This window comes from Mobula birostris, chromosome 18 (genome assembly GCF_030028105.1).
Source record: "Mobula birostris isolate sMobBir1 chromosome 18, sMobBir1.hap1, whole genome shotgun sequence".
NCBI lineage: Eukaryota > Metazoa > Chordata > Chondrichthyes > Myliobatiformes > Myliobatidae > Mobula > Mobula birostris.
In genome coordinates this window covers 41,552,423-41,565,786 of record NC_092387.1, presented here as the reverse complement: position 1 = coordinate 41,565,786, position 13,364 = coordinate 41,552,423, and the positions used below count along the sequence as shown (strand labels likewise).

Below are 13,364 nucleotides of genomic sequence, written 5' to 3'. Positions count from 1 at the left end.
TTACCCAAATGGGTTACCTGCCTCTGATAACCCAATTGCATAATACTACAGTCTCTCAAGTTGTGAATTACAATTCCTACCTGAGCAATGAAAATCACAACTGGTCTATTAAATCCTGCCGATATTACCCTCTGGTTTACTCAAATCAGTACAGAAGATTCACAAGAGAACAAATCATCCTGGAATCCTAGTCCTTTGCATCGATCAAAAAGGCCCCAACATTAGTTGGGTGATCAATGTTAAACACTGCAAGTGCCCTGTTTTAACATGGAGTCTGTCTCCTCTAAACATCCAACTCATGATAACAGCCCAATGGGAAACACCACAGAGGGCAGTCACAAATCAGGACTTGGGAACACCCAAAACAATTAACTTTAAATGCACAGTACAAATTAAAACTTTGTAATGCACTGAGTTTGATACATCAGCATACCGAAAACCAGCAGACATCATCACAAACAAGAGAGAACTTGCAGATGCTGGAAATCCATGCAACACACACACACACACAAAATGGTGGAGGAACTCAGCAGGCCAGGCAGTATCTTTGGAAAAAGTACAGTCGATGTCTTGGGCCGAGAACATTCGCTCGAACAATTCTGGCCAATCTCCTCTAAACTCTCTCATTAACAAGGCAAAAGCCCCACAGAACTGCCACTCTTTTTTTGTAATGGCACCATTCTCTGTAAACTCTACAGACTTTGTGTCAAAATTCCAGATCAGCAGTATCTGAGATACACAAACCACCCAGTCCAGCACCAACAATAATTCCATGATCCAAGTCAGCGGTCCCCAACCACCAGGCCGCAAAGCATGTGCTACCGGGCCGCGAGGAAACGATACGATTTAGCGATGAGTCAGCTGCACCCTTCCTCATTCCCTGTCACGCACTGTTGAGCTTGAACGCATGCGAGGTCATTACCCGCGCGTTATCCATGTCAGTGCGGAAAGGAGATGTTATGATGCTATTGACTCATTATCACCATATAACAATTACAGCACGGAAACAGGCCATCTCTGCCCTTCTAGTCCGTGCCGAACGCTTGCTCTCACCTAGTCCCACTGACCTGCACTCAGCCCATAACCCTCCATTCCTTTCATGTCCATATATCTATCCAATTTTTCTTTAAATGATATCGAACTTGCCCCTATCATTTCTACTAGAAGTACGTTCAACACTTACTTCAAGCTCCCCTGTCCTACCCTGATAATTGACTTATCACTATATTCATGCGAGGAAAATATGCGGTGTGTGTTTAATATTAAATTCGTTAGATAAACCCTTTTAGAAACAAAATTGAGTGTATTAGCCACTTATCACCTATATTCCGGTCGTGATTAACACCCCACCCCCCCACCGTACAGAATCGCGAAAAACTATTTGTAGGAAAAAAAAAATCGGCACGTACACGCATGCGCACTGGTGACCGCGCAAGGCTTCATAGTCATTGTAGTCTTTCTCGGGGTAAACACAACGTATTTGACTGCTACTCTTGTCTGCTGGCAACCTTACCCCCCCCCCCACCCGGGGTCGGCCAGTCCACAAGAATATTGTCAATAATAAACCGGTCTGCGGTGCAAAAAAGGTTGGGGACCCCTGGTCAAAGTCATTTAACCCATTTCTTCCAAATTCTGATGTTTGGTCTCAACAACAACTGAACCTTGTGACCATGTCTTATGCTTTTATGCATTGAGTTGCTACCACATGATTGGTTGATTAGATATTGATATTAACCAGCAGGTATACAGGTGTAACTACTAAAGTGGCCACTGAGGGCATGTTCTATAAACAGAATATGACCTGCAAAAATTACAAGCAGGTCCACAAGGGCTCACCACAGAAAATTAGTTACAGTTTAAGCACAAAATAGAAAATCTCTCCAGGGCAAAACAGTTGGCCATCCTTATCCGCAGGTTCCACATGCACATATTCAACCAACGGCAGATCGGGAAAACCCAGAAGTTCTCTCTCCAGCACTCGCTGTTTGAGCATTGTTCGCCTCGCGTCTCATTCGGTCGCTACCTTGGAAGGAGTTTAAGGCTAGTAAGGGATGGCTGGCTAGCTATGTAAAGTGCTACAGCCTCAAGAACTTAAAGATCACGGGAGAATCGGGATCGGCTGATGCTGAGGCAGCATCAGCGTTCCCAGAAGAGCTACGATGGTTGCGTCTGTACTGAACATGTACAGACATTTTTTTGTCATTATTCCCTAAACAATACAGGATAACAACTATTTCCATAGCATTTACATTGTATTAGGTATTATAAGTAATCTAGAGATGATTTAAAGTATACGGGAGGATGTGCGTAGGTTATATGCAAGTACTACGCATTTTATATAAGGGACTTGAGAATTCGCGTTTTCTGGTATCCGCGGGGGGTCCCAGAACCAATCCCCCGTGGATAAGGAGGGCCAACTGTATGTACTAAATACTAGAACTACAGAAAATAAACCATTTTTATTACATGACCCTTGGAAATTGCATTTTGCAGATGACCATTGTTTTAGCTTCAATAGCACACATCGAATCAAACAACTGCAGCCAACTACGGTTGTTGAAACTATAACACAAGCAGTGACCTGGTATTACATGTCATCATGTGTTGGGTCTAAACCACGTGGCTTCCATTATAGTACTCTTTTGCAAGAAAGGAGAAACCCAAAGATCTGTAAAAATCCCATCCAATCTCCCCAAAAAAACCAACAGATAAGCATGGGATCGTATCTTGAGATTAGAAATTATCACAATAAAAAACAGACAAGATGAGGTTCTTGCTTATTAATGATTTAGGTCTCAATCTAGTAGACAAGATAAATAAGCTTGCAGATAACACTAAGAAAATGGCTTCATGATTGGCTTGGATCACAGATGGTCTGGTCAATTGGGCAGAAAGGTAGCAAATCATTTATTTTAATACCCAAGTGAGATATTATGTATTTAAGCAAATGAAGTAAAACAAGAGATATGAGAGTCCTTTGAACTGTATGTCAATAATGGGAACACAGCACAGCATGCAGTGAAGGAACACAGAGCTTTCCTTCATTAGTTAAGTAAAGAGCAGAGTAATACTGGGATTGTACACAGCTCGAGCAAGCCTGCAGCTGGCATAATGCATATCCACTCCTGGGCACCACATTTTAGGAAAGGTGTTATTACACTAAAGGAAAGTGATATACAAATAACGCAGCCAGCTCTGAGGAAAAAACTGCAATGTCAGAGGTTTATTTGGAACAGAGACTGAGGAAAGCCAATCTGGTATATAAAATTATGAAAGGCACAGAGGAAAGTAAATCGGGAAGCCCCAAATGCCTTGAAAGAATCAAGAGTCGGGGGCATGGATTTAAATTTACATATTCAGTGGCCATTTTATTAGGTACACCTTAACATCTGATTGTTAATGCAAATATCTAATCAGACAATCACGTGGCAGCAACTCAATGCATAAAAGCATGCAGACATGGTCAAGAGGTTCAGTAGGTGTTCAGACCGAACATCAAAAATGGGGAAGAAATGTGATCTTAATGACTTTGACTATGGAATGGTTGTTGGTGCCAGATGGGGTGGTTTGATTATCTCAAACTGTTGATTTCCTGGGATTTTCATGCACAACAGTCTCTAGAGAATGGTGCGAAAAACAAAGAAACATCCACTGAGTGGCAGTTTTGTGGGTGAGAACAGCTTGTTAATGACAGAGGTCACAATAGAACGGTCAAACTGGCTCATGCTGACAGCAAGGCAACAGTAATTCAAATTACCATGTGTTATAGCAGTGTTGTGCAGAAGAGCATCTCTGAACGCACAACATGTCAAATCTTGAAGTGGATGGGCTACAGCAGCAGAAGACCACAAATGTACACTCAGTGGCCACTTTATTAGGTATAGGAGGTACGCAATAATGTGGTCAGTGGGTATAGAAAGATGAAAAGGAAGAGTTTGTTTTAAACCCAGAGATTGGCAGGTGTCTGGAGCTTACTGTTCAAAAGGATTGTAGAAGCAGAAGCCCTCATAACGTTTAATAACACTTGCATACAAATGACTGCAAACTGGAGGTGCTGCTGGGAGATTAGAATGCTCTTCTGAATAACTCAGACACTATGCATTGAAAGATAACATGGTAGAGGCTTTGAAGTTAGTGAAAGGGTTCGATGGTAGTAGAGAAAATTACTTTATATCTGGAAGAGAGCAAATAAAATAAGCAAATTATAAGATAGTCAATTAAGAAATTTGCTAGCCAGCTGAAAGAGAACATGGCACTCACAACAACAAACTATTCAATGTAATGGTCTAAGTTACATTCTACATCAGCTTGTTTTATTCCTCCCTTTGTTTCACCTATTTGGCTCTCAGCAGTATTACGAGATGTTCCTCATCCTCACTGTGGGAGCAAGTTTCAAAACTTAGTCACGAGAAATGGAGAAGTCAGTATGCGGCACAAACTGGAGGAAGATCATAGGTACTACTCATCTGTCTGCTACTTTTGACTTCCCATATAGTAGATACCACAGTTCTGAGCAGGACTGTAGAAAGACAACATAGAGAACTGCACTTCACAGATGGTTCACACCAATGACGGAGGTAGTGAATAATTAGGATTAATTGACCCGAAGTAATCGTAGCAATAAGCAGGAAGCCCTAATGACAGCTCGACGGCATTGTTGACAACCTCACTGATGAATGACAATGAGGTATTTGCCCCATTTGTAAAGAGCACAGGTGGCAGGAATCTTCCACAACTGCCTTAATGCTCATATTGCACCTAAACAATTTGGCTGGAGGTAGGCAGTTCTGGGTGGACATCCCTTAGCTCAATGCTCTTGGAATCCCTTTGTTATATCAAGCATTCCATTTCACTTGCAGTGAATTGATTTACCTGAGGACTGGCTTCTGTCACATCAGAAGCTAATGCTTTGGCTCTGCTTTCAGTAATTACATCGTCAAGATGCATACCTTAGTAGAGCCTACTGCTCCAGTTAAGCTTAATTATCACCACCATTCAAGACTGAATGTGGTGGGACGTTTTGCTCCTTTGATGATGGGATAGCTTGTCATCAATGCTGCTTATCGTGGTTGCTGTTTCTGGAGAAAACTATGCTGAGCGCCCAACCGAGACAAAATGCCGCAAGTGACTCAGTAAGTGATGCAGCATCACTTTGGAGAGGAATACAAGCCAACATTTTGGGCGTTGGACCTTTCAATACAATGGGAGTGTGAGAAAACAAGCAAGCTGCAGAGAGAGGAAAAGGTTGAGCGAACTGAGGGAGATGTGTCAGACAGGATGCAGAAAAGCATAAATTGCAAGAGAGTTTCAGCACATTAGCTGTACAAAGAGAAAATGCAATAACTTGAAAGGATTTCATTCACTATCAAGATCCAGGGCTTCAACATATCTACATGGAAGATGAGGTGTGACTGCTTCAGCTTACATTGGAACATCCAAGAATGATTTAACCAGGCAATAGCAATGGACGGAGAACTTTAGGAAGTAGAGCAGGGTTCCCAACCAGGGTCCACGGAATTAAAAAAAAAAGGTCGGGATACCCCGGACCAGAGACGAAGCTCAGAGGCATTCTCAAAAGCAATTATCCAACCTGCATTTGGTTTCTGCAGCAACTGAACTGGAATAGGTGAATCACTGGAAGGATTGCTCAGGTTCCGAAACGTTGCAAGGGAAAAGAGCAAATTGCATATCCTGCCGGTGCATGGGAGGTGTTGAGGAAAGCAGAGTGGTTGGTGAAGATGATACAGTGGACCTGGAAGTCTTTGAAATGCAGAGGGTGAGATGTGTCAGGTGAGGAAATCCTCTAAAGGATGCTGCTCTAAATAAGGAAGCTGTTGGGATGCCAGACAAGGAACCTACCTGTGTTCGAATTGGAAGAGAGCCAAGCACAGATGTGCAGCAAATACGATTGAAGGAAATGCTAACACTCCTGTATTTTAAACGACTGGCTCCATATTGTAACTCTGGCAAAGGGACTGGATTAGGGGAGCCAGGACAGGATGAGTTTGGCAGAGCAAGTAACAGTACTGCCATGTCTTTCAACAGCACAGACAATACTTCAACCCTCACTGGTCACTCCTACAATGGCATTAGGGGAAGATTCATCCGCAAATCACTCAACCTGCATTTGGTATCTCCAAATGAATATGTGGATTGAACTGTACCGTTTCTCACTGGCTAGTGACAGCAATCAGTTTCCCTAGTTCTGTTTAACATGATACATTGAAACTTGATAGGTCTGTGACCAATGTTGAGGACCCTCACACCCATCGATCCTCGCTGCAGATCACCGCACCTTTACTGAGCCCAACAAGCCAATGGGAGGGCAACGGAAAACGTTGGCTGAAGTCTAGGGACCGTACGAGTGACCCTGCCAGGTTGTTACACAACTCGTCTGTTGGACCGCACTCCTAACGGAGCCACATTTCCCAGTGTTCACAGGATTTAGCAGCATTGCTTTGTGTGACAACTTTGACGACACCAGGCGATCTGTCCTGTCTCAATGGCATTACAGGTTTATTTCAACTGAGTGACACTACAAACATCAATTAAGAATCCAGTACATTGCTGCTGGACAGTCTGTGCATCAGCAAGGCCACCAGACTCCTTTCCCTGAAGGACACTAATGAACCAGACGGGTTTTTATGAAAATCTGGCTGTTCCATGGCAGCATTCCAAAAAGAGCAGCGCATCACCTTTACTTTCTTCGAAGTTGGCGCCCATTCAGCACGCCATTCAAAACTTTGACAAGTTTCTATAGATGCATGGTGGAGAGTATACTGAGAGGTCGCATCACAGTCTGACATGGGAACACCAATGCCCTTGAACAGAAAAACTTATGGAAAGTAATGGATACAAGCCAGTCCATCCCAGGTAAAGCCCTCCTCCACCACCTAAGGCTATGCTCTCTTCTAGCATCTGCCATCGGGAAAGAGGTAGAAGAACCTCAAGTCCCACAGCACTCAGTTCAGGAACAGTTATTATCACCAGAGGATAAATTCACTCACGACAACAGTGAAATGCTTCCACAATACATGGACTCACTCTTTAGAACTCTACAATTCATGTTGTTGCTATTTATTATGTTGGCTTTGACCATCAGAACATGGAGGAACCATCACAAACTCCTGCAACCCTTGCAGATCCTGTGATCTCACTCCAAGGCTGACCCACAGGTTTGAAACCACAAAAAGGGGCACCTGGCCAAGTCCTAAAGACCTGTGCTGATCAACTGGCTGGAGTGTTCACTAAAATCTTGAACCCCTCACTTTGGCAGCCTGTGGTATACATCTGCTTCAAGCAGGCTTCACTTACACCAGTGCCTAAGAACATGGCAACCTGCCTCAATGTCTATTGTCCAGCAGCACTTACACCCATTGTGATCAAGCATTTTAAGAGGTCAAGATGATGAAGCACATCAACTCCTGCCTGAGAAACAACTTGGATCTGCTCCAGTTTGCCTACTGGCACTATGAGGCCAACAGCAGATGCCATTTCGTTGGCTCTTCACACAACCCTGGAACATCTGGACAGCAAAGATGCCTACATCAGGATACTCACCGACCACAGCTTGGCATTCACTACCATCACCCCCTCAAAACTAATCAATGAGCTTCAAGACCTTGCCCTCAATACATCATTATGCCATTGGAACCACAATTTCTTCACTCACAGACTCCAGTCAGTTGGGATTGACAATAACATCTTCACAGTATCAATCAGCACTGGTGCACAAGGCTGTGCTTAGCACACTGCTCTACTCGCTTTACACTTGTGTGGCTAAGCACAGCTTCAATGACCTATTTAAGTTTGCTGATAATACCATTGTCCTTCGCTAAATCAAAGGTGGTGACGGATCAGCAGATAGGAAGATGATGAAAAATCTGGCTGAGTGATGCCACAACCACCTCTCACTCAATGTCAGCTGATTATACACTTCAGGAGGAGGGAACCAGAGGTCCAGGAGTCAGTCCTCATCTGAGGATCAGAGGACGACAGCATCAGCAACTTTAACTTCCTCGGTGTTATCATTTCAGAGGATCTATTCTGAATGCAATCACGAAGAAAGCACATCAGTGCCTCTACCTCCTTAGGAGCTTGCAAAGATTCGTCATGACATCTAAAACTTTGATAAACTTCTATAGATGTGTATATTGACTGGCTATATCACTGCCTGGGATGGAAACACCAATACACCTGAACAGAAAATCCTACAAAATGTAGTGGATACGGCCCAGTCCATCATGGGCAAAGCCCTTCCCACAATGAACACATCTACACGGAGCGTTGTCATACGAAAGCAACAGCCATCATCAGGCCTCCCACCACCCAGGTTATGCTCCCTTCCCGCTACTTCTGCCATCAAGGTGGTGGTACAGGAGCCCTCAGAGCTCACACCACCAGGTTCAGGACTAATTATTACGTCCCAACCATCAGGCTCTTGAACCAAAATGATAACTTCACTCAAAACCACTTATCCCATCACTGGAAGGTTCATACAACCTACAGACTCCCTTTCAAGGACTCATTTCATGTTCTCCATATTTATTACCATTTTTAATTCAGTATTTGCAGAGTCCGTTGTGTTTTGCACACCGTTTGAACGCCCAGCTGCTGTGGTCTTTTATTAATAACTATTCTATTATGAATTTATGGAGTTTGCACGCAAGTAAGTGAAACTCAGGGTAGTACATGGTGAAAGGGTGGAGTGACTTTAAACTACCAGAATAAGGAGTTTTAATTCATTGATTTAACTGACCAAATGTGCTTGAACTCAATCGCTAATTCAGCCCTGAGCCCTGTGGGGGCCATGGCCAGTGGGCCATCTGATCTTCAGAGCCAGCTCCAGACAAACTCCATATCCAACTGTTCACCCCGATGATTTCACCTAATCAACTGGTGAAGTGCTGCCATGTCAAAGGACTGGGAAACCATCTCTTTAAGACAGCAATCCTTTAAGAAATAGCATGTAGCATCAGAGCGGACTCACCTCCCAGCTTCATAGTACACGCCAAATTGCAGATCTAATGATAAATCACAGATTTCAACTGTTATCTTTGTCCTCTCACCTCCAATTTCATACGGCGCCCACTTTTGATGAAGACACATTTGTCACGTTGCATATTCCACTCTCAGGATCATCTATTACAGAGGGGCAGGTAGTGGACTTGCCAACAAAACCCACCTCTCATCACTTGCCAGCACATACTGGGGCCCCAATTAGTGGTCAGTAACTCTGTCCGTGTGGTAAACTACCAGCTACACCTCCCCATATTGGGGCCACAGTCAGTGATCAATGACACTGTCCATTATACAATACCACCTACACCTTCCACGTTCCTCTCTCCACTCATCCTGGCCCCTATCTTCTGGGTTACATCACCCCACGCTGGCCTGAACGGGTCAGCGTGTTTCACCCCACTAACCTGTACAGTTAAATCAGCACCTCTCTTTCTCAGTTACCCCTTCATATTCTGCCCTGGTGAGTGTTACGGTTAATGGCACATCCTGTTCAGAGAGCTCGTCGCTAGACTAGGGAAACCTGGACTCACCCAGTGAGTTCAATCTGTTGCCGGAGACGTGGGCGTCTCTGGTCTCCGGACACAAATCGAAGCTCCGACCCAAACTGTTCTCCTGGATTGTATCGGCCAAGGACGCAAACCTGCTGCTGCAGACGAGAGCCTCGCCGCCCGCAGGCCGACCCACCCTACTGTTCACCTCCAGCAGGGAGGTCACTCCATCCGCGTCGGATCGCCTCAGAGACTCCGCAGGCTGCGGCGTCTTGGCCGGAGTTGGATTCCGCGATGACACCGGGAGAGAATCGTCATCACTGTCAAACCCAAACGGGTCCTCTGGCAAGCGGTCTTCAACCCTCTGCCTCTTGGGCTGTTCCACTGGCTCCGCTTTCACGTTCGGTCTCTTCTGGCCCAGCTGAGCCTTAAAGGTGGTCTCGCCCCATTTCGTGCTGATTTTCGCTCGCTTACCGGAGAATACCTCGTCAAATTTCGAATTGCCAGTGCTCCCCTTCTTACTGTAGGTTTTCCCATATCTTGATGTCATGTTGGCACTTCTTTCATATTCCCTGTAACAGAATACAAAAAGAAATTAGGATGGAGCTTCACCTCCGTCTTTCACTGTCAGGTTCGTGCAGGCACAGTCACACATTCATGCTGTTTTCAGGTGACTGTGCCTGCCTGTGATGTTTCCCCATTAAGTTCAAATGACAACCATCACACCAATGAAGAGAAACTATGCTGAATGAAACATTTATTCTACTCCCCTCCACCCCGAAAGTCAAACAAATCTGCACCCACCCCTCTCTATTTCACCCACAAGCATTGCTGGGACAGGACAGAGGGCATCGACTGAACTCGGACTGGTGGATCTTTAGAGCTTGCCAGTGGATTTGAAGGCAGGGTACAGAAAGTCATTATTTAACAAAATGGAATTGTAAGAGAAGCAGGGCACCCTTCACATGACGCTGTTCACAATGCCATAAATACTGCACTGATAAATATCAGCCCAACACAGAGAGTAAAAGATGAATTCAGACGACAAAGCAATCCTCAATATGGCAGCATCACAAAAGAAAACTTCATACTATCCCTTCTGATTTACATAATTGCGTTTTTTTTGCAAATATCTAATGAACTTGCTACTCTACAAACTGCAAATTTTAGACTCCAATTACACAAGACACTCTAAAACCCAGCCAGCAGCACACGTACACGGTGGGACGAGCAAGGCCCAGCACGGGTACACGTTGGGACGAGCAAGGCCCAGCACGGGTACACGGTGGGACGAGCAAGGCCCAGCACGGGTACACGTTGGGACGAGCAAGGCCCAGCACGGGTACACGGTGGGACGAGCAAGGCCCAGCACGGGTACACGGTGGGACGAGCAAGGCCCAGCACGGGTACACGGTGGGACGAGCAAGGCCCAGCACGGGTACACGGTGGGACGAGCAAGGCCCAGCACGGGTACACGGTGGGACGAGCAAGGCCCAGCACGGGTACACGGTGGGACGAGCAAGGCCCAGCACGGGTACACGGTGGGACGAGCAAGGCCCAGCACGGGTACACGGTGGGACGAGCAAGGCCCAGCACGGGTACACGGTGGGACGAGCAAGGCCCAGCACGGGTACACGGTGGGACGAGCAAGGCCCAGCACGGGTACACGGTGGGACGAGCAAGGCCCAGCACGCGTACACGGTGGGACGAGCAAGGCCCAGCACGCGTACACGGTGGGACGAGCAAGGCCCAGCACGCGTACACGGTGGGACGAGCAAGGCCCAGCACGCGTACACGGTGGGACGAGCAAGGCCCAGCACGCGTACACGGTGGGACGAGCAAGGCCCAGCACGCGTACACGGTGGGACGAGGAAGGCCCAGCACGGGTACACGTTGGGACGAGGAATGCCCAGCACGGGTACACGGTGGGACGAGGAAGGCCCAGCACGCGTACACGGTGGGACGAGGATGGCCCAGCACGCGTACACGGTGGGACGAGGAAGACAGCAAGTCTCAGTAGAGTTGCGTTGGTGTAACAATGAAGACCATGAGAACCCAAATGTGCGGCTCCTAAGAGTGTTTAAACAATAACTAGGCTACTTACTGTTTGAGATGTGAAATTAGAATGCTTTAGCTTGCCCTGTAACACCTACAAGCTAGACTCTCAACACAAGACTATATGACGGAGTCGCCGCTGATCAACGCTGCCATTCTCAGTGGTTCCTCGGACCGCGGTCACTGTAACAATTCCACCTCCATGATGCTCCAGTAAGACCAGAACATGGGCCCCTTACCACAGTGCCGAAAGCAACGATCCTGACGGACAGATCACATAGTTTAACGCACAGCTGTGCTATTTGTAACTATACCTCAGAAAATTACACTGGCACATGAACAATATCCCAATGTAGCTGCTGCCAAATCTGGAATCCCCACAAGGGCGAAGAATTATTCCCACAGCTGTATCTTGGCAGACTCCAAAAGCATAAAGAACTTTGCTTCTCTTGAATACTTGAAAGTTTTGTCGAAAGCAAGTATATTTTCACCCAATGACCAAGCAGACATTAAAACAACTCATCACACTTAGACCATAATTGGCAATTTTGGCCTCTGAACTTCACCGGCTGTATTGCTGAGCTGTTCAGTCAGTCACCTATAAATCACATCTGCCGACCCCTGTGCCAAACGTGAAGAGACTGAAGAATACAGATGCTGAAATCTGGAGCCAAACGGCAAACTGCTGGAGGAACTTAGCAGCATCTGTGGTGGAAAATGGACTTCCAACCTGTGACCCTTCAACTGGGAACTATGACTGATCTCAGCACAGGAAGTTTCAGTGGATTACCCAGTCTCTGGCTGGAAGGGACTGACAGTGGGCACTTGTATCCACTTTTGAACGTCCCTACCCCTGGCTCATAATCCTCCCGTCAAAGGCAATTACGTGCGTGGGCGACGCAACAATAAAACTCCAGCAAGAGCGTGAGGGGGGAGTAAGGAAAGCGCCGGGGAGCATTATCGCCGTTCAAAGTACAGACTCGGTCCAATACAAAGGGCAGCGCAGAGGGACGGAGGCAGGGTATCACCGGGTCTCCGGGCGAAGGGAGGCCGGGACCTTCACCTCTCCTGTCCAGTGGGGTGTGGGGGGGAGGGGGGAGGGGGGAGGGGGGAGGGGGGTAACGCACTCACCCAGGTTTCACTGCGGCCGGATACTGCATTAGATCCATACACGGGTCTACCCCTGCCTCGGGGTACGGCACCGCCGTAACCGAGGACCCGGCGGCCGGAGATTGGGGCCCGGAGCCGCCCGACCTCCCGTCACCTCTTCGCCCCCACCACGCCAGTCCTCCGACAGTCGGCTCCCCCCAGCCACTCCCACCAGACGGTCGCTGCCCTTAACCCCGGCGCCCAGACCACTACTCACCGCCGTCCCCCGGCTCTGTATGAAACGCCGGCCCGGGGCCTCGCTGCTCCGCTCGGGCCTAACAGAAAAAACACCTCACCGCCATAACCGCCCGGTCACCTGACCGCAGCCGCCCCAATCCATGGCGCTTTTACTCACCTCACGCCACCCGGCTCTGAGAGCCACGCCGATTGGTTGAAAGCTCCGCCGCGTGGAGCCAATCCCTTCTCGCCTATCGCAAAATGCCGCGCAACGGACCGCGCTGCTTCCCGGGACTTGTAGTGCAAGCATTTGAAAGATGAACGTAGTAAAACTGTAACGGAACGATCTCTGCACTAGCAAGAGAACAATGAACAGGAAAAGAAACAAAAATTCTTAAATTCTTGCGACTGACCGCGCAAAGGCTGCTGGAAGCTGTAGGCTGGGACGAGAAGAATGCATTTCCGATTCCGCCC

The 13,364-nt window shown here is 47.1% G+C and overlaps 1 protein-coding gene across 2 annotated transcripts in view; it reads right to left on the bottom strand.

Moving 5' to 3' along the window:
* LOC140212077 (wings apart-like protein homolog) overlaps positions 1-13,020 on the bottom strand; it is a 187,237-nt gene extending 174,217 nt beyond the window's left edge. The window contains exons 1-3 of one of the 2 annotated variants that reach the window (XM_072282570.1): positions 12,931-13,020; positions 11,614-11,825; positions 9,552-10,081 (exon numbers count right to left, since the gene is read on the bottom strand). In XM_072282570.1, the coding sequence (XP_072138671.1) occupies positions 9,552-10,059 (508 nt within the window). In that variant the 5' untranslated portion in view covers positions 10,060-10,081; positions 11,614-11,825; positions 12,931-13,020. The remainder of the gene's footprint in view (positions 1-9,551; positions 10,082-11,613; positions 11,826-12,930) is intronic. The other variant, XM_072282569.1, reaches the window with a different exon arrangement.
* Between the last annotated feature and the right edge of the window lie 344 nt (positions 13,021-13,364).